The sequence below is a fragment of the Moschus berezovskii genome, chromosome 10 (genome assembly GCF_049115385.1).
Source record: "Moschus berezovskii isolate FMDL1 chromosome 10, NW_MosBer_1.0, whole genome shotgun sequence".
In the NCBI taxonomy this organism is placed as follows: domain Eukaryota; kingdom Metazoa; phylum Chordata; class Mammalia; order Artiodactyla; family Moschidae; genus Moschus; species Moschus berezovskii.
In genome coordinates, this window is record NC_142469.1 from 26698300 (window position 1) to 26724786 (window position 26487).

Consider the following 26487-nt stretch of genomic DNA (forward strand, 5'->3'; position numbering starts at 1 on the left):
GCTGAATGGATACAAAAACAAGACTCCCATATATGTTGTCTATAAGAGACCCACCTCCAAACGAGGGACACATGCAGATTGAAAGTGAAGGGCTGGAAAAAGATATTCCACGCAAATAGAGACCAAAAGAAAGCAAGAGTAGCAATACTCATATCAGATAAAATAGACTTTAAAACTAAGGCTGTGAAAACAGACAAAGAAGGACACTTCATAATGATCAAAGGATCAATCCAAGAAGAAGATACAACAATTATAAATATATATGTACCCAACATAGGAGCACCAAAATATGTAAGACAAATGCTAACAAGTATGAAAGGGGAAATCAACAATAACACAATAATAGTGGGAGACTTTAATACCCCACTCACACCTATGGATAGATCAACTAAACAGAAAATTAACAAGGAAACACAAACGTTAAATGATATAATAGACCCGTTAGACCTAATAGATATCTCTAGGACATTTCACCCCAAAACAATGAATTTCACCTTTTTCTCAAATGCACACGGAACCTTCTCCAGGATAGATCACATCCTGGGCCATAAATCTAGCCTTGCTAAATTCAAAAAAATTGAAATCATTCCAAGCATCTTTTCTGACCACAATGCAGTAAGATTAGATCTCAACTATAGGAGAAATACTATTAAAAAGCCCAGCATGTGGAGGCTGAACAACACGCTGCTGAATAGCCAACAGATCATAGAAGAAATCAAAATATGTATAGAAACGAATGAATATGAAAACACAACAACCCAAAACCTGTGGGACACTATAAAAGCTGTACTAAGGGGAAGGTTCATAGCAATACAGGCATACCTCAAGAAACAAGAAAAATGTTAACTAAATAATCTAACTCTACTCCTAAAGCAACTAGAAAAGGAAAATTGAAGAATCCCAGGGTTAGAAGGAAAGAAATCTTAAAAATTAGGGCAGAAATAAATGCAAAAGAAACAAAGGAGACTACAGCAAAAATCAACAAAGTCAAAAGCTGGTTCTTTGAGAGGGTAAATAAAATTGACAAACCACTAGCCAGACTCATCAAGAAACAAAGGGAGAAAAGCCAAATCAATAAAATAAGAAATGAAAATGCAGCGATCACAACAGACAACACAGAAATACAAAGGATCATAAGAGACTACTATCAGCAATTATATGCCAATAAAATGGACAACTTGGAAGAAATGGACAAATTCTTAGAAAAGTACAACTTTCCAAAACTGAACCAGGAAGAAATAGAAAATCTAAACAGACCCATCACAAGCACGGAAATTGAAACTGTAATCAGAAATCTTCCAGCAAATAAAAGCCCAATCCAGACGGCTTCACAGCCGAATTCTACCAAAAATTTAGAGAAAAGCTAACACCTATTCTACTCAAACTTTCCAGAAAATTGCTGAGGGAGGTAAACTTCCAAACTCATTCTATGAGGCCACCATCCCCCTAATACCAAAACCTGGCACAGATCCCACAAAAAAAGAGAACTACAGGCCAATATCACTGATGAACATAGATGCAAAAATCCTCAACAAAATTCTAGCAATCAGAATCCAACAACACATTAAAAAGATCATACATCATGACCAAGTGGGCTTTATCCCAGGGATGCAAGGATTCTTCAATATCCACAAATCAATGTAATACACCACATTAACAAACTGAAAAATAAAAACCATATGATTATCTCAATAGATGCAGAGAAAGCCTTTGACAAAATTCAATATCACTTTATGATCAAGAAGGCGGGAATAGAAGGAACATTCCTCAACATAATAAAAGCTATATATGACAAACCCATAGCAAACATTATCCTCAGTGGTGAAAAATTGAAAGCGTTTCCCCTAAAGTCAGAAATAAGACAAGGGTGCCCACTCTCACCACTACTATTCAACATAGTTTTGGAAGTTTTGGTCACGGCAATCAGAGCAGAAAAAGACATAAAAGGAATCCAAATTGGAAAAGAAGAAGTAAAACTCTCACTGTTTGCAGATGACACGATCCTCTATACAGAAAACCCTAAAGACTCTACCGGAAAAATTACTAGAGCTAATCAATGAATATAGTAAAGTTGGAGGATATAAAATCAGCACACAGAAATATCTTGCATTTCTATACACTAATAATGAGAAAACAGAAAAAGAAATTAAGGAAATAATTCCATTCACTGTTGCAATGAAAAGAATAAAATACTTAGGAATATATCTACCTAAAGAAACAAAAGACCTATATATAGAAAACTATAAAACACTGGTGAAAGAAATCAGAGAGGACACTAATAGATGGAGAAATATACCATGTTCATCGATTGGAAGAATAAATATTGTGAAATGAGTATACTACCCCAAATAATTTATAGATTCAATGCAATCCCTATCAAGCTACCAACGGTGTTTTTCACAGAGCTAGAACAAATAATTTCACAATTTGTATGGAAATACAAAAAACCTCGAATAGCCAAAGCAATCTTGAGAAAGAAGAATGGAACTGAGGGAATCAACCTGCCGGACTTCAGGCTCTACTATAAAGCCACAGTCATCAAGACAGTATGGTACCGGCAAAAAGACAGAAATATAGATCAATGGAACAAAATAGAAAGCCCAGAGATAAACCCACACACCTATGGACACCTTATCTTTGACAAGGGAGGCAAGAATATTCAATGGTGAAAAGACCATCTCTTTAACAACTGGTGCTGAGAAAACTGGTCAACCACTTGTAAAAGAATGAAACTAGAACAATCCTGAATACCATACACAAAAATAAACTCAAAATGGATTAAAGATATAAATGTAAGACCAGAAACTATAAAACTCCTAGAGGAGAACATAGGCAAAACACTCTCTGACATAAATCACAGCAGGCTCCTCCATGACCCACCTCCCAGAATATTGGAAATAAAAGCAAAAATAAACAAATGGGACCTAATTAAAATCAAAAGCTTCTGCACAGCAAAGGAAACTATAAGCAAGGTGAAAAGACAGCCTGCAGAATGGGAGAAAAAAATAGCAAACGAAGTAACTGACAAAGAATTAATCTCAAAAATATACAAGCAGCTCCTTCAGCTCAATTCCAGAAAAATAAGCGACCCAATCAAAAAATGGGCCAAAGAACTAAACAGACATTTCTCCAAAGAAGACATACAGATGGCTAACAAACACATGAAAAGATGCTCAACATCACTCATAATCAGAGAAATGCAAATCATAACCACAATGAGGTACCATTTCACACCAGTCAGAATGGCTGCTATCCAAAAGTCTACAAGCAATAAATGCTGGCGAGGGTGTGGAGAAAAGGGAACCCTCTTACACTGTTGGTGGGAATGCAAACTAATACAGACACTATGGAGAACAGTGTGGAGATTCCTTAAAAAACTGGAAATAGAACTGCCATACAACCCAGCAATCCCACTGCTGGGCATACACACTGAGGAAACTAGAATTGAAAGAGACACATGTACTCCAACGTTCATCACAGCACTGTTTATAATAGCCAGGACATGGAAGCAACCTAGATGTCCATCTGCAGAGGAATGGATAAGAAAGCTGTGGTACATATACATAATGGAGTATTACTCAGCAATTAAAAAGAACACATTTGAATTAGTTGTAATGAGATGGATGAAACTGGAGCCCATTATACAGAGTGAAATAAGCCAGAAAGAAAAACTCTAATACAGTATACTGTAACAATAATGGGACAGGCTCAGGTAATGCCTAAGACCCTGCTCCTGAACCACTTCCCTGAAATCCGTGCCACGGCTCACAATTATGGTGGCGTGGAAGTAAAAAAAAAGAAGGTAAGCGCTTACAAATCAAATAATTCTAAATTAAATAATAAATTCAAGGTTCGTGTAAACTGGAAAATATTCAGTATTAAATACCTGATATTAATGTTTGTTGATCTATCTAATATAGACATGTCTAAGACTCTGATGCTAGGAAAGGTTGGGGGCGGGAGGAGAAGGGGACGACAGAGAATGAGATGGCTGGATGGCATCACCGACTCTGTGGACATGAGTTTGATTGAACTCTGGGAGTTGGTGATGGAGAGGGAGGCCTGGCGTGCTGTGATTCATGGGGTCGCGGAGAGTCGGACACGACTGAGCGACTGAACTGAATTGAAGAGTCATCAACATTAAGCATATTCTCATTGTACCTAGGTTTAAGTTAAATGTTGTTATATTGTTATATCTGTCACAAGTTTGTCGACAAAGAAATTACCTTGAATGAAAAAAAAAGAGAGAAAAAAAAAAACTTCTAAGAAATGTAAATGAGACATGAGCTTTTAGATAAGCTCTATTAAGAATAGTCCCAGGGACGGCGGAGCCTGGTCGGCTGCTGTCTATGGGGTCACACAGAGTCGGACACGACTGAAGTGACTTAGCAGCAGCAGCAGCAGTCTCTCCAGATTGGCATAACTTGAATTTCTAAGGGTTGTGCTAAGTGTTGGAAGTCTACTAAATAATTAGGTCATTTCCAAATAAAATAAGATTTTGAAACATTCACTACTGAATACTAACTTACAGAAAAACTAAAGATTTTAGACTATTAATAAATAATGTTTGATGTCATAAAAATTTTTTAAGTTATCACTGGTATGTATGTTCACCAATCTATAGAATGCTAATATAAAGGTCAATTCTTGGTTGCTTAAGGGAAGTAAGATGTGTGTGTTCAGTAAAAAGGTATGAAAAATGAAGTTACATTTTATAGAGGAAAAAGGTAGTAGGTCTAACTTACAGTTGGCTGTTCCAGGATGGGAGAACAAATGGGTACAGAAAGTGATAAAAAGGTTTTGTGGAAAGTGGACCCCAAGGAAAGAGTTTTGTGTATAAACAAACGTTTTCTTGAGATGTTAAACTTCATTTGACAATAGATTTAAGTTTATCTGCCTCTTAAATGGTCTGTTCTATATTTGCCTCTGAAATCCTATATTGTTACTATGGCTGAGTGAATAGCTATTGTTTCACAGTGACCTACAATCCCATCTGACTGAGTGCTCTAAACCTTTCTGATATTTGTTGACAAAACTTCCTAAATCAATCTGATGAAGCACTTTTAGCTTCTAGCTGACTTTAGGATGCTTCAGAGGGCCCCGAAACATCCCAAAGGGAGATATTACACTAATTGGGTTCAAGTTCCATGTTAAATTACATGGGAAGTACTGTCAAGTGAATAATAAGTCTCGGGTATATTGTATGGTGGGCTTCCCTGGTGGCTCAGAGGTTAACGCGTCTGCCTCCAATGCGGGAGACCCGGGTTCGATCCCTGGGTCGGGAAGATCCCCTGGAGAAGGAAATGGTAACCCACTCCAGTATTCTTGCTTGGAGAATCCCATGGATGGAGAAGCCTGGTGGGCTACAGTCCACAGGGTCGCAAAGAGTCAGACACGACTGAGCGACTGAACAGAACAGAACACATATATATGGAATTTAGAAAGACGGTAACGATAACCCTGTATAGGAGACAACTAATCTTCAAATGTACAGGCATAAAGTTGTTCCTATTATTTATATTCTTAATGCTTCTATGAATAATTCCCATTTTTAATATTGTTTATTTGCAAGATTTTTCTTCTTGATTATTGTTACCTGATGTTTCCCTTTTTAGAGAAGCTTTTTAAGGCAGCTTTGACTCTGTTGAGCCTCTCAATTTTATTTTTATTTTATTTTTATTGCATTAATACCTGGTATGTATTAGGTACTTTCTTTTCTTTATGATTATTCTGCTTATCTTGCTAAGCAGATAACTTCTTAACTTCTAACTTCTTAAACTGGCTGTATACTTGTGTACTCATTGCTTTTTCTTTTTATGTAAAGTCTGCTACATTTAAGGCCTCAGTGGATAATGTTTTCCATATCCCATAGTTTTAAGACATTGTATTTTTGTTATCTTTCTTTGATGACGTTGTTTTTAAATGCCATGTACTCAGTGAGTGATATTTTTATGAAAAAAAAAAAAAATTAGTATTACAGATAGTTTCCAAAAGCCAGGTAACAACTACAGAGTTACAAATTAGCCTAAACAAGCAGAGAGATATGAATACGTATACAAGTATACTTGTGATAATATTGTCCCATAATCTTCCAACCAGAATGTAAGCTCCTATAACACTGAGGACAGGACACTGTCCATTTGTTCACTGTATACCAATGGCTGGCATATATTAAGCATCCAAATACTGATGAAATGATTAAATGTCTTACATTTTCACTTTTACTATAAAGTTAGGATTTATTGTTATTCATGTTCAAATTACTAACATATTTGCTATTATATATAAATAAGTGCTTTTGTGACAGTCTGTATATAATACTCAACCTACCTTGCTTCAAGTAAAGCTGCCATATTCAGTCCAATAAACTGTAAACAAGAGAGTTTCAATTGTTCAGCATTATACATTGCTGCAAATTCCAGTAGCATAGCAGCATTCTTAAGGGTAACTACAAAGAAAGAAAAGATCTATAAAACAAGATGAAAGGCATTTTAACTCTAGCAAATGAAATATACTTATTTCTTAACTTGTCAGGTTTGAACATTTAGAAGAAGGAAAACTGAAAGAACTATCCTGCCAAAAAAAAGATAAACTAGGGCAAATAAAGAATTTATTTTCCAACCCGATATGCCAAAGTAATTTTAAACGATACGTTATGAGGAAAAATAAACACACACAAAATGTTAAGCAAAAGAAAATAGAAAAGTTGCGTTACAGTGTCATCTGAAAGCAAACACGTAAGAACTGACAATCTTCCACCTAAACTTTTTGGAATATTTTTAACTTTCACTGCATATCACAGAATAGTCATTTCCTCTTCTATAAAACGAAAAAGATATACTTATGACTAAGACAAAGTGAAGGTATCATTCTATAAAACATATTTATGTTAAATCAACTATCAGACTTTAAGTGAATATATTTACATATATAAACACATACTATATATTTAGAAAATAAGAACATTTAAATATTACTATATTATCATTCATGCCAGTGCACAATCTGGCATACTACACAAAAGATCCTAGATTTTGTTATAATCCTTGTAACTGTCTATACGAAGTATGTTTTACTGGAGACTATCCAAGAATATTCTGCTTACCTAACAAGTAACTTGGCTTCTGAAATCCCCTTTTCTAATTTACTCTGAGCCCCAGCCAACAGAGAAAAACAACTATTTTCTACACCTGGCTTCCTCCATTTCCTTTCTCTTTCTCTCTTGTAACACAGTCAAAAGTTATATTCAGACAGTAATGATCTCTGAGTCACTCTGGACTGACCCAAAGTCTCAACTAATGATGAACCCAAAGTCTCCCATTTCACAGAAACAAAAATGAATCATATAAAAACTTTATAAAGAGTTGTTCAGCTAGTTTCAAGGACTGCCCAATAAACACCCACCAAAGTTCTGCTGAATCCTTCTCTTGCTAGATTCTAAGATGATCAAGAAATTCATTAACGGGGCAATTGTGCAGCAGGAGCCAAGAAAGAATATCCAAAGGATGCCAGGAAAGTCGACTAAACAACTGAAAACATCCTCAATTTGTGTATTTTATACCGACTGCATGCTGTGTCCTTTAATATAGAGCTGGTCCTCCATACCAGCAAGTTCCACACACAGAGGACCAGCTGTATTCACTGTATTAATACTATACTATTTTACATAAGGGACCTAAGCATCCACAGATTTTGGTATCTGCAGAGGCTCCCGGAGTCAATCCCTTGTGACACTGAGGGACAACTGTATTTCCTTTTTCTGACTTTTAAGATCATAGCTGTTGCTCTTTTTGATAACCAAGAAGAAGATATCCACAGAGCTCGAGTGAGTAAATAAGATACCTGAGCTAAGATAAACTATTAGCAAGTACAAATCAGAAAAATCCAACAGGAAATCTCTTCACATTTCCTTACGAGGCAAAGAAGGAGAACAAGGATAAGATTAGAAAGCCAAGGAACTTTTCTATCAGGCTAAGGAAATTTAACCATTATCTCAGAGGAGGCAATTAAAAACATATGAATAGGAGATGGCACTAACCACTTCCTATAGGAAGATTAAAGAAAGACAAGTCAGAAGAGATAAAGAGGACTTAAAAGACTACTATGACACTCCACAGAAGGGACGAGTAACAGTGATCTCAACCAGCACAGTGACAGCAAGAATAAAACGGTGGGGGAAATGCAATCAACATAGTTAAGAGACTGATCAGTTCTGACAGCTGCAATTTGGATGTAAGGCACAAAATAATAAAAAAAAAGTAACTTTGGTTTTCAAAGTTCAGTGTTAAGATGACAGTCCTGCAAATAACTGAAATAATAAGCAGAGAGAGAAGTAAGAGCTTCAGAAAAAGAGATACTTTTGATAAAATACATTGATGGGATGGTTACATAAAAATTCCAGCAAATATAATTCTCTGGCAGTCCACGGGTTTGGACTCTGTACTTGCACAGCCAAGGACGCAAGTTCCTCCCTGATGGGGAAATAAGATCCCGTAAGCTGCACAACGTGGCTCAAAAAAAAAAAATTCTAGCAAATTATCAGGGTAGTTAAATGTAGACTTACAGAGCAGGACAAGTGCGAAGAATTTCCACTTTCAAACTCTCATCCTTCAGATTGCAAAATAATTTCATGCCATCTTTATTATTCAAGTTTTATGATATTTAAAAAAATTAACATATTTCAATTATAAGATTTACATGTATTCACATATTAACTAACATCTCTGAAATAAGGATGTGCTTACAAATGATGACAGAAATAATTTTAACTGTCTTGACATTTTTCATGATATAAAAACAGGCATTTTACTTAAACTGCATCATGAAGTCAATAAAATACCATAAATCCTGAATCAACCTGAGAAAACACTAAGATTCTAATTCAAAATTACTCACGTTTTTCAGTTAATGCTACTTCACAAATTTCTTTCAATCGAGATATGAGAAGCTGATCAGCCACCACAAGAACACTACAAACAAAATCCACATTTTGAGATTCTGGAAAAAAACAAAAAGTGTCACTCATACTATTTTGTAAACATTATACCTAGGAAAAAAGACGACAAAACACTACAAAAGAGAGCTAAGATGATTAGTTTCTAAATGTTGAAATTATAAGTATGATCAACAGAAATAACAGCAAAATATTTCTATCTCATAGGCAGAAAACTGTTAAAAAAAAAAACAACACCAAAATGCCTTGGTTTACACTCAGTTCAGTTCAGTTCAGCCGCTCAGTCGCGTCCAACTCTCTGCGACCCCATGAACCACAGCATGCCAGGCCTCCCTGTCCATCACCAACACCATGAGTTCACCCAAACTCATGTCCATCGAGTCGGTGATGCCATCCAGCCATCTCATTCTCTGTCATCCCCATCTCCTTCTACCCCCAATGCCCCCTAGCATCAGACTCTTTTCCAGTGAGTCAACTCGTCGCATGAGGTGGCCAAAGTATTGGAGTTTCAGCCTCAGCATCAGTCCTTCCAATGAACACCCACGATTGATCTCCTTTAGAATGGACTGGTTGGATTTCCTTGCAGTCCAAGGGACTCTCAAGAATCTTCTCCAGCACCACAGTTCAAAAGCATCAGGCAACTTGAGTAGCTCTCTTTTAGTCTAAAGGGCTGGAATGCCTGCCTTATTTAAAATCTCCCATTATTGTTACACAAACTAATGGGGAAAGTCAACTCTCATCATCAAAGATAATATACAGGTATATGTTAAAACACACATACAGCAAGGGACGGCAGAGGTGAATAAAGCTCTTAGGTTTATTTAAAATGAAACTGGTCATCTAAGAGTACTTTGAAACTATAGAGAAGTTCCTTAATTTAACATAACCTTGGTCCAGTGTACTATTTATGACCTTAAGCAATGCCCCTGAGTCACTGCCAGAATAGTAATATAAATAGGAAAAAAAAAACCCACCATAGAAAAAAATGGTTAAAAAGAAAAAAATTATAGTAGAAAAAACATTAAATGAGAGGTGAAGTCACTGTAAATGGTAGATCAAGGACTACTTCAAAAATTCTTCTCTTCTACCAAAGCAATGAGAATTATTACAAAAAATGATCAAAAATCAACTCTTTCAGAATTCTAGAAATTAGCCAAAGGCTCACAATAATCAGGGAGCACTGACTCCAAAAACTTGGCTGAATCTTGCTAAGAACAGTGAGCTTTGGGACATCCTGGCTGCTTCTACTTAGATCCTACTCTCCTCCATTCTCAACAGTAGTCCTGAAAGCCATCACTCCTGCAATCATGGGCTGGGGCTGAAATAAGCAGGTGTAGACACTGGAGGTGACAGAACAGTTGTGGGGCAACATTATCATATTATTATTTAACCTATCTGGCAGTTTCCTGGAAACCCCATTAGTAGGGGTTTATTTGACCTGACTCAAAGCTTACCCAGTGTGAATAGCCTCAGAAAAGGGTACTTATTAAAAACAAATAGCAATTGTTTAAAACTGAAGCTGTCCAAGACAATGATAAGGGGCAGAGCAAACAAGAAGCAGGTCAAAAAGCTTAAAAAAAATAGCTCAAGAAAGAGATGTTGTCAAGACTGAATGTTTGCGTCCCCTGAAAAGTCACATGGTGCAGCCATAAGGGTAGGGCCCTGATCTAACAAGATCAGTCTCTTTCTACGAGATACAAATCTATCTGTATTTCCCAAAACAGCTGTTGCACGTGTGTGTGATCTCTCACTGTTTATCCATACACAGTCACACACAAGCGCAGAGGAAAAGCCAAGTAAGGATATAACAAGAGGCTTGTTACACAAGTAAGGACATAATAACAAAATTATACACATAACCTGTATATAAGACAGGAAGAGAATCCTGCCAGACCTTGGTCTGATACTTCCGGAACTGTGATAATAAATTTCAGACTGTTATTTTGTTATAGCAGTCTAAGCTGACTAATGCAAGTGTCCAAAAGGGGCTTTGAAAAGTTTTAACATATTCTGTGAATCTAGAAGGCCATACAAACGTGGAGGACTGTGGACATGCCCAAAAAACACTTAGGAAGGCCCCAAACTCTTGAAGTCATGCCACAACACACACAAAGAACTCCCAGGCATAGGCTGGGAAATTTACTGGTTTAGATATTTAAAGAAAATTCTATTAGCTGAACAAGCAGAGACCTCAGTGATCACATATGACAAAGAATATCAATCTGACAGAATTAGCTTCAAAAAGTCATTAAATAAACAGAATAAATAAATAAAATAACCCTTGGAGAAGAAAGAGAATCTGATTTCAAGAGTTGCTACATTATGGGATTTCCCTGGTTGCTCAGTGGTTAGTGCGATTGCACTGCCAATCCCTGGTCAGGGAACTAAGATCCAGCAATTAAGAAAGATGAAAAGAGAAACGTCAAGTGTGGTCTATAGGCAAAAAAAAGAAAAAAAAAGTCAAGAGAATGTCCCTAAGAATGCCAAGATCCTGAACTACTACAAAGAGTTTATATCAATTATTTTAAATATGTTCAAAAACAAATTTTAAAAAATCACATTTAAAAATTTAAAAGAAAGTATGAGAATAACATCTCAAGAAATGAAGATTATCAATAACAACAGAAACTAAAGGTTAACTGAGATAATCCAATATGAAGAACAGAAAAAAAAAGAATGAATAAAAAATAAACTGCGTATAAGGGATTTATGGAACACTATAAAAAGATACATAGGGGACTCACAGAAGTAAAGAAGAAAGAACATAATATTTGAAGAAATAATGGAACTGGAAGGTAGGGACTGACATATACACACTATTATATATAAAACGGATAACTAATAAGGACCTCCTATTAACACAGGGAACTTCACTCAATACTTTGTAATAGCCCACATAGGAAAAGAATCTAAAAATGGGTGGATACATGTATATGTATAACTGATTCAAACTAACACAACACTGTAAATCAAGTATATTCCAATAATTAACCAAATAAATGCTTTAGTGGTATATAAAAAAAATAAAGTCAGCGGTAATCTGGAAAAAAGATAATATCAGAGGGGGAGAAAACTAAGAGTGAAGAAAATCTGAATGCAAAATTAAGCAGTAAATGACAGTCAAGATAGGTGTAGTTCAGTCACTGAGTCGTGCCTGACTCTTTGCAACCCCAGGCGCTGCAGCACACCAGGCTTTCCTGTACTTCACCATCTCCCAGAGTTTGATCAAGCTCATGTCCACTGAGTTGGTGATGCCATCCATCCATTTCATCCTCTTGTCATCCCTTTCAAGAATGGAACAACCCAAAAAACCATCAACCAATGAATGGATAAAGGAGATGTGGTGTTTATATGTATGTATATATACATATGTGTGTGTGTGTGTGTCACATACAGTGTAATACTACTTGGCCATAAAAAAGAATCAAATTCTGTCATTTTCATTAATGAACCTAGAGGGTATTATGCTTAATGCTGATGCTGCTGCTAAATCACTTCAGACGTGTCCGACTCTGCGCGACCCCATAGACGGCAGCCCACCAGGCTCCCCCGTCCCCAGGATTTTCCAGGCAAGAACACTGGAGTGGGTTGCCATTTCCTTCTCCAATGCATGAAAGTGAAAAGTGAGTGAAGTCGCTCAGTTGTGTCTGACTTTTAGCGACCCCATGGACCGCAGCCCACCAGGCTCCTCCGCCCATGGGATTTTCCAGGCAAGAGTACTGGAGTGGGTTGCCACTGCCTTCTCCGATGCTTAACGAAATAAGTCAGAAAGACAAATACTTCATGTTATCTCTTGTCTATGGAATTTAAAGAACACAAATGTATATAAAAAGGACAAAAACAGATAATGAGAACAAACCAGTAGTTACCATTGGGGAGAGGGGAAGGGGAGGGGCAAGATAAGGTTATGGGATTAAGAGTTAAAAACTACTATGTATAAAATGAGAAGGCAACAGAATACATTGTGTAGGACAGAAAAATAAAGACATTAACAACTTTACATGAAGCATAATCAATAAAAATACTGAGCCACAATGCTGTACACCTGAAACTAATATTGTAAATCAACCATACATCAATTAAAAGAAATACAGAAAAAAAAGTTCTGATTGTTATAATTACATTAGGGCTTCCCCGGTGACTCAGATGGTGAAGAATCTGCCTGCAATGCAGAAGACCTGGGTTTGATCCTTGGGTTGGGAAGATCCCCTGGAGAAGGGAATGGCAACCCACTCCAGTATTTTTGCCTGGAGAATTCCATGGACAGAGGAGCCTGGTAGGCTACAATCCATGGAGTCGGAAAGTCAGATGTGACTGAGCCACTAACACTTCCAGTTCCATGCTTATACTACATGTAAGTCTCATGGTAACAACAAAGAAAAAACTACATTAGATACATTGGAGCACCTATATAAAGGAAATATTAAAAGCTGAAGGCAGAAATGGACATGAATACAATAACAGAAAGGGCTGTGGGCATCCCTGCTGATCCAGTGGTTAAGAATATGCCTCCCAATGCAGGGAACACAGGTTTGATCCTTGGTCTGGGAAGGTCCCACATGCCTCAGGGCAACTAAGCCCATGTGCCAGAACTACAGAGCCTGTACTCTAGAGCCCACAAGCCACAACTGCTGAGCCCAAGTTCTGAGAGCCTGTGCTCTGCAACAAGAAAACCCACTGTAATGAGAAGCCCACGCACTGCAACTAGAGCAACCCCTACTCGCCACAACTACAGAAAGCCCATGTGCAGCAACAAAGACCCAGCATAGCCAAAAAGAAATAAGTAAACAAATAAATATTTTGAAAAATAACAGAGGACTTCAATAGTCCATATTCAATATGAATAACCTGGACAAAATTAATAAAGAAACAGCAGATATGACAAACACTAGAGACCAAATCACCCTAACAGACATATATATAACACTCCATCCAACAGCAGCAAAACAGACATTCTTCTCAAGTGTACACAAAACACTCTGCAGGAGAGACCATGTGTAGACCCACAAAACAACAATTTAAGACTGCAATCATATTAAGTATCATCTCCAACTACAAGGGCATAAAATTAGAAAAATAGGAATAAAACTGGAAAATTCACAGATGGTCTTGAATAACCAGGATGTCAAAGAAGAAAGAGAAAGCAAAGAAAATACCTTGAGTCAAAGGAAAATGGGAAACACAACATATCAAAATTTAAAGGACAAAAGAATTTCTAAGAAAGACGGTTATACTGATAAATGCCCTAAAAAAAAAAAAAAAACCTCAAAAGAACTATCTTTGAAGGTTTTACACAACAAAGAACTATAAAAAGAAGAACAAAGCCCAAACTTGGCAGAAGGAAGGAAATACTAAACATAGAGCAGAAACCAATGAATCAGACACTAGAAAAGCAAGAGAAAAGACCAACAAAGAGTTGGTTATTTGAAAACAGAAAATTAACACACCTTTAAGTAGACTACAAAAAAAACTCAAAATTACAAATGAAAGAGGAAACATTACCAGTGATATCACAGAAATTATAAAGGATCATAAGAGACTATTATGGATAACTATATCTAATGAACTGGACAACCTAGAAGAAATGGATCAGTTCCTAGAAATAAGAAACATACCAAAACTGAATAATAAAATAGAAAATCTGAACAGACTAATAACAGAATAAGGAGAATGAATCAGCAATCAAAAATCTTCCACATAAGGAAAAGCTCAAAAGCAGAATGCTTCATCAGTGAATTCCACAAAATATTTAAATAAAAATTAACACATCCTTCTTAAACTAATCCCAAAAACCAAAGAGAGGGGAACACTTGCAAACTCACTTTACAAGGCCAACCTTATCCTGCTACCAAAGACAGACAAGTTCACTACAAGAAAATTACAGAACAATATCCCTGATGAGTGTGTATATAAAAACCCTCAATAAAGTACCAATAAACATAATTAAACAGCATATTAAAAGGACCACACACCATGATCAAGTGGGATTTACACCTGTGATGCACGGCGAGTTCAAAATGTGCAAATCAATAAAGATGACACACAACATTAACAGAATAGAGGTTAAAAATCATCTGATCATCTCAATAGTTGCAGGAAATGCACACGATAAAATTCAACATCAGTTCAGTTGCTCAGTCATGTCCAACTCTTTGCGAGTCAACATACATTCATAAGAAAAACTGTCAACAAGTTAGAAATGCAACACGTTTTTGTATATTTGTTTTTAACCCTGTAAATTTATTCATTTATTATTTCTAATAGTATTTTGGTGGCATCTTTTATTATTAGAAATAATAAGTGAATAAATTTGCAGGGTAAAAAAATCAATATACAAAAACCTGTTGCATTTCTATACATTAACACTGAGCTTAGAGAAAGAGAAATTAAGGAATCAATCCACTTTACAATCACATCAAAAAGAATAAAAGACTTAGGAATAAATTTAACCAAGTAAATGAAAGAGCTGCATACTGAAAACTACAAAACACTGAAAAAACAAATTAAAGAAGATACAAATAAATGGAAAGATATCTCAAGTTCATGGGCTAGAAGAATTGATATTGTTAAAATGCCCATTCTACCCAAACTACATATTCAATGAAATCCCATAAAAGTTCCAAATGGTATCTTTGAAACAGAAAAAGTAATCCTAAAATTCACATGGAACCACAGAAGAACATAAACGACCAAAGCAATATTGACAAAGTTCAACAAAACTGGAGCTGCCATATTTCCTGATTTCAAAGTCCTATTACAAAGCTAGAGTAATCAATACAGGAACATCCTGGCATAAAAAGAGACACGTAGACCAATGAGACAAAATAGGCCAGAAATAAACCTTCATGTAGCTAATTAACCTCTGACAAGAATGTCAAAAATACAAAACGGGGAAAGACAGTCTCTTCAGTTAAGGATATGAGAAAAACTAATATCCACATGCAAAATAATGAAACTGGACAAAAATCAACTCAAAGTAGATTAAAGATTTAAATCTAAGACCTGAAACCAAAAAACTCTTAGAAGAAAAAACAGGAAAAGCTCCTAGACACAGGCCTTGGCAATGAGTTTTTAGATGTGACACCAAAACCACATTTTTTAGATGTAACAAAAGTGAAAATAAACAAGTGGTATTCCATGAAACCAAAAATCACACCAAAGAGTCAACAGAATGAAAAGGCAACCTTGGAATGAGAGAAAATAATAGCAAAGCATGAGAGATTAATATCCAAAATATATAAGGAACTCATATAAATTCAATAGCAAAAACAAACAAACAAAAAAAACTACAGACTTAGAAGACAAATTTCTGGTTACTAAAGGGGAAAGACTGGAGTGAAGGATAAATTGGGAGTTTGGGACTGACATATACATACTACTATATTCAAAATAGATAACCAACAAGGACCTACTGTATAGCACAGGGAATCTTGCTCAATATTCTGTAATAACCTACATGGGAAAAGAATTTGAAAAAGGATGCATGTATATGCCTAATTGATTCAGTTTGCTGTATACCTGACACTAATAAAATCAATGATAGTCCAATATAAAATAAAAACTTTATTTTTAATGGGCAAAAGATTTTAGACATTTGTCCTTGGAAGACATACAAATGGCCAACAGGTAAATGAAAAGGTGTTCAATGTCACTGTTTATCAGAGAAATGCAAATCAAAACCACAAGGAGATGTCACCTTATACCTGTTAGGAAGGTTATTATCAAAAAAAAAAAAAACCTAAGATAACAAGTGAAGATGTGGATAAAAGGTTATTCCTGTGCTCTACTGAGAGGAGTGCAAACTGGTAATGTCACTATGCAAAGAGTATGGAGGTTCCTCAAAAAATTAAAACTAGAATTATCATACGATACAGTAATCCCAATTCTATTTAGCCAAAGGAACTGAAATCCGGATTTTGAAGATACACCTGCATTCCCATGTTCACTGCAAAATTATTCACAATAGTTAAAGTACAGAAATACCTAAATGTCCATCAACAAACTGATTAAGAAAATTTGGTATATACAGAAAACAGAACACAGAGTGTATCACTCCTATGACTAAAGACATCTGGTAAACAAAGCACGGGTGTGTTCCTGACAAAGTACATAAATGCATCCTCTTCATAAAATTCAGTTCAATTATTAGTCTATTTATTTTACTTCAGACACAGTCACATGAGGGGAAAAACAGAAAAGAACTTTTGTAGACTATTTATCAAGACTATACTCCCTGTTGTCAATTGTTCATCTCAATCATATAAGCAGCTGGGTACGAAAATGTTAAATCTAATCTCAACCATTATTAACAATTCTTATAGAGTTCATTTTCACATAGGTAATGAAAATTTTCTATTCCATTCCTTTACTGTTAGTAATCATCTGCATAGCTTATTCTAAATTTAAGCCTTTGTTGATTAATTCAATTAAAGCAGAAAATAAGATCTGTGTAATTTTATCATTTTTAAACTGTATCTTAAATATCTAAAATGTCCTAACTTTTATTAATACCTTTTATCACAACAGCTTCATCAGTATAGAGGTAGTCCAAAATAACTTTCAATATGTCAGAATGTATTGGCATTTCCAGAGCTGCACAACTGGAAGCCTAAATAAAATAAAAGTAAAACAATTAATTTTCAACTACAAAATAAACACTACAATCTGATTGAGGTGACTAGTATGAAAAACTTTTAACAGGAATCACATCAAATGCAAAAGAATATAATGTTAAAACATAAAGCTAAAATGAGATACATTTAATTTTAAAATGCCTTGTAACATTAAAAAGAATCAAGAAAATCTGAGAAAAAAGAAACAAACTGCTATTCCAAATATAACTCCAAGTAATAATGGAGAATTCATTTAATTAGCTATTTTACAACTTTAATTTCAAAAAATTGCTCTTTTCCAGCCAGTTTAAGCATAAATAAAGTCAATACAAAAGAAAAAATGAGTTTAAAATATTTTAAAATTTCTTTACTATATAATTTCCCCAAAATATAAAACATAATTAGCAGCCTATGTGGTTTCTACTTAAATCTCACCTCAATCCATGAGCTACTCAGCATACTATGAAAATATTCTGAAAGAAAAAAAAAATTCAATTAAGAATAGGAAACAATACCAAAACAAATAAATCTGCAACCAACAAAAAAGTAAACCTACCAAGTCTAGCACAAAGAACGCATTTATGACAAGGAAATTCCTTTCCATCCACTGATTTCATGGTCACATCAGATAAAAATGAACTGGAAAATAAAAGTTTAATTGAAGCAAAAGCAATTTTAGGATTTGTCTTAACTTTTGATTTTCTCCTAATTAAAGGTGGCATATAACAAACAACTTGAGGGTATACATACAAATAAAATATTTTATCTCCTTACACTTTAGGGAAAGAAATAAGGCCTTACAATGAAGATAGTATTTGTAAAAGGAACTGTGTACAGGTAAGTATTCAAGAAAGCCTTCCTTCTAATTTTCCTTTTTCAATACAGGCCAGGTGCTGATTAATATGACACTAAGTGGTATCACAGTCAAAGGTCATTAATTTACTTATGTGTACAACCTGTTCTGTGCTAAGCACAGTCTATATATAACCAGGTTTTTCTCTAAAATTTTCTACCTACAATAGACAAATACCTAAAAATAAAAACTTTTAATAATAAACATATTTAGAATAATATACTTATTATCAAAAAAATTATACTAAAGGAAATAATATTCATAATGATGAAGAGAAGAGGCATAATTATTTTGGTTTCTGGGTTAACATCATTACCTATTTATAAAAAAAATACAAAATTTAGGGAAATTTTAAAAAATTCTTCATTAGAGAGTAATCAGGGAAAAAAAATGAACTCTATGTCTTACTGAGCAGTTAATATTTTATCCATTTGCCTCAACAATTCTCCAACATTTCCAGACATGAAAAAGATTAGTAAAGGTAAGAGGGTATCCACATACACATTTTGCTGCTGCTGCTGCTAAGTCGCTTCAGTCGTGTCCGACTCTGTGCAACCCCATAGACGGCAGCCCATCAGGCTCTCCCGTCCCTGGGATTCTCCAGGCACATACACATTTTGCTGCATACATGTGTAAATAAAGAGAGCTCTATTTCCAGGTAGGTTCCCAAAATCTAGAGATGAAAAGTTTATCTTCATTTCCTAACTTACCATTTTTTCTGATTTAGCTTTGGTTTACTACCAGTTTTCTTGGCAATGATACTAATTTCTTCATTTTCATATCTGACTCCATCTAACCTATCAGGGATAAAAAGTAACAATCGGTGACTATATTCTACTACCAAAACAAAAAAATCCAACAAATGAGCCCACATCTAAACATGATTATATAATTTATATCACCTAGAACAGTATCTCAGCAAACCCCCACTCTGATAAAGAAGTCATACAGTCTCCTTCAATTTTACTTAATATTCAAAATGTGTTAAACATCATTACTGACAAAAAAAACAAATGAAAGCTATGACACAAAACCCTTCATGGTTTCAATTAGAAAACATGATAAACTCTCCTCCCTTGGCTCCTGCCCCACAACTAAGGTTATACTGCCACAGGGAACATAAATACCTAAAAAATAGAGAATTCATACATAAAAATAGAGAATTCCAAAAAAATCTGGTTTGTTAAGACAACAAATATTGTCAGGCACTGTACACATGCTTTATGACCAAACTACACCAATAAATATTAAGATAAATATTATCCCTCTCATTTTATCTACGGAGAAACTGAGGTTCAAGAAGAAAGAAATTTGCCCTAGCTAGTTACAGTGGAGCTAAGAGGCACATATAGGTCTAACTCCAAAGACAGGACTCTCTGCAGAATACCACACTGCCTGCCACTCCAGATCCCTGTTACAGAGACACCATCAGAGTTCAAATCCATGAACAGCCTTCCTATCCTTTAATGTTTTAATCCAGGGAATCCCAGAGATAGCTTCAGCAGAAAACAGAGAAACACAGGGCCCTGAAAAGAAAGAAACAGATCCAAACAGAAAGGGCAGGGGGAGAGAAAAGGAGAGAGAGGGAAAGTAAGGGAAAGAGAAAAGAGAAGGAAGATGTGGAGGGGATGGAGGAGGGTGGGGAGGGGAAGAGAAGGACCAAGATCAGAAGCAGGAGCAAAAGCAGCTGAGCAGGAAAAAAAGAAACAAGAAGCAGAATTTCTAAAAGGAAGACATAATGAGGTACATGAACAGATACTAAGGAGGAGTCATACCTACTACTTAAATTACTGAAACCAAATTTCTTTGCGACATTTTGCAACATTTTTACAGGATCATCTTCCCCAACACTTTTTACTTTTCTGGAAGATTTGGATTTACTCTTCTGCTTTTCACTAATTGTATGAGCTTGATTACTTTTGTAAACTTCAAATGCTGACTTCTGATTATCTTCATGGGAATTCATTTTATTTGAATGACAATTTGGAGTGCCCGGATATCCTTCTGGTTTTCTGTTTAAATTTAGTCTTGGTTTGAAGCCATGAGTTAAAAAGTCGCAAGTATCTGTGTATATAAACTGTAAAAGGTATTCAAACAGGTCAGGATGAACCTTCTCTACTACGAAGAGATGGCAGCCTGCAGAATCTTCATCTTTCCGATAAACATCTGTGAAGTCTAACGCAGTACCATCCGAAAGAAACAATTTCTGGAAAAAGTCTGAACGCACTGCCAAAATATATTTATGTGCAGGGAACAGTCTACTGCCAACTTGAAATGTCACATCATGGATGTTGTCCATTTCATCCGTTTCCCTCAACAGCTTGCCAAAGTCTTCAAAAAAGGATGAGGAAGACACGGTTGGAATTTCATAAAGGCTAGAAATCAAACAAAAAATCTTTCATTTGACATTTCCAATAAGAATATTGCACATAATTTTAGATACCCTTTAAATATTTTCTATTCCTTTATGTATTTTATTTCCCCTAAACTAACATGACAAGAATTAAGTCTTCCTTTGAAAGGAGAGTTTTCTGTTTCTATAGGGAAACACTAAAACATAAATTTGAATGACTTTTGGAGAAATTTTTTCAATGTATTTTTAAAAGTATTACTAAAAACATTCAAAAAGAGTATAGTACAGTGCTCAACCTTTTTCTGTTTTATATTCTTTCATGTCACAAGTGCAGAAGAATATATACAGAACAGCAAATAAATACTTCAGGTCCCAGATCCCAGAATAAGTTAGAAACTCAAGGAAATAAAGATAAATATACACACATACATCAGTCCATACCCCTGGTTCTTTCAGTATTGTAAGCATACAATCGTACCTTCCCAACCTACTTTTCACTCTTCTCAGTAGGGTGACCAACTCCCCTGGTCTGCCTGGGACTGAGTGGTTTCCCAAGAGAGGAAACTTTCAGTGCTCAAGGTGGAACAGACCTGGGCAAACCAGGAGGAATGATAATACTGTTTCTAGGACTTTTTCCCCTCTTCAGTAAAGTGAAGTCGCTCAGTCGTGTCTGACTCTTTGCAACGCCATGGACTGCAGCCTACCAGGCTCCTCCCTCCATGGGATTCTTCAGGCGAGAGTACCAGGAGTGGGTTGCAACCCTTGATATTTATCTTAAACCTGTCATCTCTGTACTAACGTGACAGAAGATTTGCACTGAGATTCACAATGCCCTCCAGATGACTCTACATAACCTCTTCTATCATTTCTCACTGTATTCAATGGTCAGAAATTTCTGTAAACTACGTAACAAATATTTATATTTCTCAAAATCTGAGAACCTACAGGACCCTCACGAAGTACAAAAGATACGAATAAATTCTGTGTGTATGTACATATTACCTTCAGTATCTTCAATAAATATCCGTTTACAAGCTAAAACAAACATAACAAACAACACATAACAAATTCCAACATAACAAATTCCACCTTTGAGTTAACCTAGTAATAGGATTATAAGTCTGAAGTCTCTACAAGACTTGACAACAGCTCTTCAATTAAATTTGTACCAGGAGCTATTGAAAACAAAAGAAAACCCAATGACTGTTCCTTCTAAAAATGAAATTTAATATAGATAAGTGTACATTTACCTTGTTTTAGGATCTGACTGCAAGATCGCAAAGTTGCATCCACTTGGATCTGTGCTGACACTAACAGCTCTATGGGCAAAAGTAAGTTTCTCAAGTCGAATTCTTTCATATACACTATTTATATCAGAGACACAAGACACATCTGGTGAGGAATTATGAAGGTTTGATAAAATCTCTGCTAAAAAGAAAAAAATAAACTTTCATTAATCAAGGCTTTACTGAAACTGTTAAAATGATTTAGGAGTAAATGGAATAGAAAAATGATTAGGAGAATAGGGAAATCTTTGGTCTCTATTAAGTCCTTTTGAAGAACTACATCTTCTCTCTCTTCAACATAATTTACACCCTATATATTATTTGTCTGATAGAAGAAATTTTGGTGGGTCAATTCTCAATTATTCATGATTTTTTTTTTAATTTTTTCTTCTTTTTTTAATTACTCATGATTTTATCCTCCACACCACAACCTAAGTTGTCTAAAAGGCAAATACAATGTTATACTACCTTTAAAAATTCTCAACTTCCATTAAAAATGTCACTTGCTTCCTCCCTTCTTCTCCCCCTTCCATTTATTCAGCAAATATCTGAATGAGCACATGTGCTACAGTGATACAGTGCTTTTTAGGGTACCCCTAGTAATACAGTAGTGAACAAGATAGCATGCCTCTACAATCCTGAAGTATACAATCAAGCAGAGAAGACATATTAAACAAATGATTTTATCAGTACAAGTCAGATCAAGGATATGAAAGAAAAATATGGCATGTGCATGCAATTAAATGTTTCTGCCTATAGTATGAAAAATGTTTAAAGTAAATAAAGACAAAGAGATCATTGACAAAACTGAGAGTCCAGAAAAACAATGAACACAGTAAGACCAAGGTTGTAGCAATGAAACTAGAGAAAGTGGAGATTTCAAAAATATTTGAGATGGAAGTGACAAAACTTGGTGACCAATGGGCTGTAGAGGGTGAGGGAAAACGGGCTGTGAAAGATAGCCATTTACTTAAAATCACTGAAAAGCAGACACATAAGCATGAGAACGTGAATTCAGTTTTAGACCACTAGTTATAACTAAGACACAATTCTAAGGACTCCCAACACAAGTCAAAACGCCTCTGGTTACTCTCAAATTCACTCTCTTTTACTCACAGGGATGTACTAATCTTCCTGACACTCAGTTATTCCAATTTCTATGTTCTTAAGAAACTTATTATTTGCATATTAGTATCTGTCTCCATGAACTGTAAATATTTATATACGTATATATTGCCTCAATAAACTCAAGACTGTCTGAGAATAGGGGCTCATCTTACATATTTTTGCATCACTAAAACTTAGCCCTATATCCAGCACATAGTAAATATACCTTAAATGATAACAGACTTGTGCAATCTATAAAGAAATAAAATACTACAAATCAATAAACTATCCAAAAATCATTCCTTTGTGGCTTTATAATTTTGAAGAATATGTTTATAATTTCCTGAGTAATTATAAATGTTCTTTATAGCATATAATAACTGATTTGTTCATTCAATAGATGACTTAATGAGGGAAGGAAATATGCTGAAGGCTAATGATTACAAAGAAACCTTGATTTCACTGTGAGGATATAATGACTATATATCATGGTTCTTGCCATCTTATAATATGATCAGTTCAGTTCAGTCGCTCAGTCGTGTCTGACTCTTTGCGACCCCATGAATCACAGCACGCCAGGCCTCCCTGTCCATCACCAACCTCCAATAGGAGACCAACATTAGAAAAATTAATCACAAGGATAAATACATAAAAACAAGTAAAAATAAGCTACATGATAAAAATACAAAAAGAACATTAAAAGCTAAATGGGGTAACCAAGTTTAAATAATCAGTGAAAATATCTCTGATGAAGCATTAATTAAATTGAGATGTGAAAATCAGAAAAGGCCCTGGGACTAACCACAACTGGACAAGGCTGAATACCTGAAGGTCAGTGTATCTGGAGGGTGGTAATGAGAGGGAGAGAACTCAAGAGGAGTTCAGAGATGCAGACAAGGGTCAGAGCAGGAGCCTTGTAGGCCATGTTCAGGAAGTGAGGAAACCATCAAAAAGTTTTTAAACACAGGAATATTGGGATCAGATCTTAAAAGCTCACTCTAGTAAGAGAATAAATAAAAAGAATCAAGAGTTGAAAAAAGGAAACATTTTTTCCAGTGACCATTTGATGTGACTTGGGCTAGGGTAGAAGGAATGAGATGTGAAAAGGTAAATGAATTCTAGTTTTTCTGGAAGAAAAAAAAAAAAAATCAACAGATTACTAACTATGGATGAAAGAAAAAAGCTGCTACCAGAGTTAAAAAAAAACAATGTTAAGCAATCCACAAGTTTGTAAATCCATAGTCAGAAAATCAAAAATGAACTATATAATGTAATGAATAACTCCTATTTTCCATGCTAGCATCTTAAAGCTCTCCTTTATATTCATCAAGGAATGAATAAAACTTGCCTCCAATTATTCAGTAATTGCTTAATAAAGCAACCTGTACTTTTTAAAATTCTCAATGAACATAAAAACCTTATTCTTCTTGTAATCTTCCTCTAAATCCTAAAATACCTTATAAAAGTTTCTTTTTATATATTCAAACATGTAAAAAAACAAAACAAAAACAAAACAAAAAACCTCCAAAACACCCCCAAAGCATAAGCCACTCAATTCTCAATTTGGGGAGAGGGGGAAAAAAGGAATTTGGAAGATTGTTCAACTCCAACTGCGAAGTTTTTTGTTGTTCTTTTTTTTTAATTTTATACTGCCCTGTCCCTAGAGTCAAGGCTAGAGATTAGCAATACTCTGCCTCTGTTACTGATGGGAATGGACCATGATTTCAGGGCATAATGACAGATATAAGTTTGAAAATTTAGGATTTAAATGGATTGAATTCCCTTTGTTTACCTGCACACAGACAAACTAAAATCAAAAGAAGAGATATAGAGGTTAAAATTAGTAACACTTCTCAGTTAGACATAACAATAAATAAGTACAAAATTAAACATTAGCTAGAAGGTACTTTTACATGCCATTCACATATATGAACTAACCTTTCTTTTCAGAACTCTTTCTTTTTTCTTCAAACCATTTCCCTCTAAATCCCTCTCCATCTCGTGTGACAAAAAGAATTTCATTTCTACTTAAAGAAATATCAGAAATGAAGACTTGGCGTGGATAAGCCCATCGACACTGCTTCATAGAACTGTTGACAGATCTCCAGCAAAATACCTAAGATAAAACCAAATTACAGTGGAATAGAAAGCAATATAGCATCTGAACAACCAAATAATGAAATCAACATATCTTATCTCAAAAAATAAGAGCTCTCAGTATGTTTCAATGTTCATTTTTCCATAGTATAAGATATATATAAAAGTCATGATGGTGTATCTTTCAGAAAATACATCAAGCAAACATGAAGCATTAAAAATGCTTCAAAGACACTTCTCTTAAGAAGTAATGTTCAGTGTTACCCATTTGCAGCAAACATATGCTACAATGTTTAGCATACAACATGCTAAAGAAAAACAAAATTCTTAATGCTAAAACTTGAATGTCAGACTTAAGTGTAATATTTACAAGAAGAATGAAAACCACCCCACGAAAATCCAGACTTTACTCTCGAGGGGAACAAAAAAAGATGTCTGCATAACTCAAGTAAAACAAAATCTCAGAGACAGAACAATCATCACAGACTTCAGCGGCTTCCACATGGTTCTGCCAGCCTTAGTGCTCCCGAGAAATGGCCAAGGGGCTGCTACTCAAGGACTGAAAATGACAAGAGACCAGGTGCTGGGCTTTCCAATCCAGCTCTATCTAGAGCAGCAAACCTTTTTTTTTCATCTACATCACAGACAGGCATTCCAAGTACGATTTCATTTGAAAAATTAACACTGCTGATCTTGAAAAGCTCAATCCCCTCATAATTAAGAATCACAGAATGGTATCTGCCAAGGTCACTCAAGTAATATACACAAAATATAGACTCTATATTAGCTGCTACCATCAGAGCTCGTCTGTCATTTTTAAAGTTTTTAATTTTACAGGAAGTAAATATCCACATGTATAAACAAGCTAGATTTCTATTAATGTACATGAAATATATCCCAAAGTCAAATGTTTTCAATATTGAACTTTTTAAATGTAATTCTATGCCTCTGCTTCCTTCTTTTAGTACAAATTAGATCTCTAATTCTTAAAGATAGTTCCCTCAAATAAAATGATCAATCACAGAAGATTTATGTCTATAATGTATCAGTAGGTGGAGTTTTATGATTAATTCTTCAGTTTCTAAAATGTCAATTTTTATAGCAATTTATAAAACCTCAATACACTTATTGCATGTTTTTATTTTATAAACAAAAAGCAGAGAGCAATCTGTTTTTCCTGTCACAGTGTAAAACTTATTCAGTGTTTCTAATATAAAATACGTATT

The 26487-nt window shown here is 35.1% G+C and overlaps 1 protein-coding gene across 2 annotated transcripts in view; it reads right to left on the bottom strand.

Annotated features, from left to right (window-relative positions):
* IBTK (inhibitor of Bruton tyrosine kinase) overlaps positions 1-26487 on the bottom strand; it is a 104107-nt gene that overhangs the window by 45831 nt on the left and 31789 nt on the right. Inside the window, exons 10-18 of one of the 2 annotated variants that reach the window (XM_055432827.2) lie at positions 25103-25280; positions 22022-22196; positions 20194-20793; positions 19129-19215; positions 18122-18204; positions 18001-18038; positions 17465-17561; positions 8896-8997; positions 6331-6448 (exon numbers count right to left, since the gene is read on the bottom strand). In XM_055432827.2, coding sequence (XP_055288802.2) covers positions 6331-6448; positions 8896-8997; positions 17465-17561; positions 18001-18038; positions 18122-18204; positions 19129-19215; positions 20194-20793; positions 22022-22196; positions 25103-25280 — 1478 coding nt within the window. Of the gene's footprint in view, positions 1-6330; positions 6449-8895; positions 8998-17464; positions 17562-18000; positions 18039-18121; positions 18205-19128; positions 19216-20193; positions 20794-22021; positions 22200-25102; positions 25281-26487 lie in introns of both variants that reach the window. The other variant, XM_055432826.2, reaches the window with a different exon arrangement.